Consider the following 635-nt stretch of genomic DNA (forward strand, 5'->3'; position numbering starts at 1 on the left):
TGCCATTGGGGAAGTGGTGTCGGATCTGATGGTGCGGCTGCGGGACGAGCGGAGCCGCAGCCCCTCAGGGGTGCTGGTGGGGGATGTGGCCAACCTGCTCTACCGCTTTGCCCTGGAAGGTAGGGCAGTCCTCCCCCTCATCCCTGCCCTGCCCTGCCCTGGTCTTCCCATCCCTATGGGGGTCTGCATGAGGCCTCTTCCCCTACAGGGATCTCGTATATCCTCTTCGAGACCCGCATTGGGTGCCTGAAGCAGCAGGTCCCCGCCGAGACCCAGCGCTTCATTGACTCCATCAACCTCATGTTCAAAAACTCCATCTTCGCCACCGTCCTGCCTCGATGGAGCCGCAAAGTGCTACCTTTCTGGGACCGCTACTTGGACAGCTGGGACACGATCTTTGCCTTTGGTGAGCCGTGGCGATGGGGGACTGGCATGATGGGTTTGGACTCCCTAAGGACCCTCAAAGTAAGGCAGTGTCTTTTTGGCCACCCTCGCACTGTCAGCACTGGGGCCCTCTCTCTGTCCCTGCAGGCAAGAACCTGATCGACCGAAAGATGGTGGAGCTCGAGGGTCAGGTGGAGCGGGGCAAGGAGGTGTCTGGCTACCTGAGCTACCTGCTGGCCCGTGGCCGACTA

At 61.1% G+C, this 635-nt stretch overlaps 1 protein-coding gene across 1 annotated transcript in view; it reads left to right on the forward strand.

The window, feature by feature from the left end:
* The window catches only part of LOC104489441 (sterol 26-hydroxylase, mitochondrial-like), a gene marked incomplete at both ends in the record, with an annotated part of 1,520 nt that overhangs the window by 694 nt on the left and 191 nt on the right, over window positions 1–635 (forward strand). Inside the window, 3 exon segments of the mRNA XM_010131606.1 lie at window positions 1–119; window positions 209–406; window positions 532–616. Of these exon segments, the coding sequence (XP_010129908.1) occupies window positions 1–119; window positions 209–406; window positions 532–616 (402 nt within the window).

This window comes from Buceros rhinoceros, unplaced genomic scaffold, assembly GCF_000710305.1.
Source record: "Buceros rhinoceros silvestris isolate BGI_N320 unplaced genomic scaffold, ASM71030v1 scaffold21252, whole genome shotgun sequence".
Taxonomy (NCBI): domain Eukaryota; kingdom Metazoa; phylum Chordata; class Aves; order Bucerotiformes; family Bucerotidae; genus Buceros; species Buceros rhinoceros.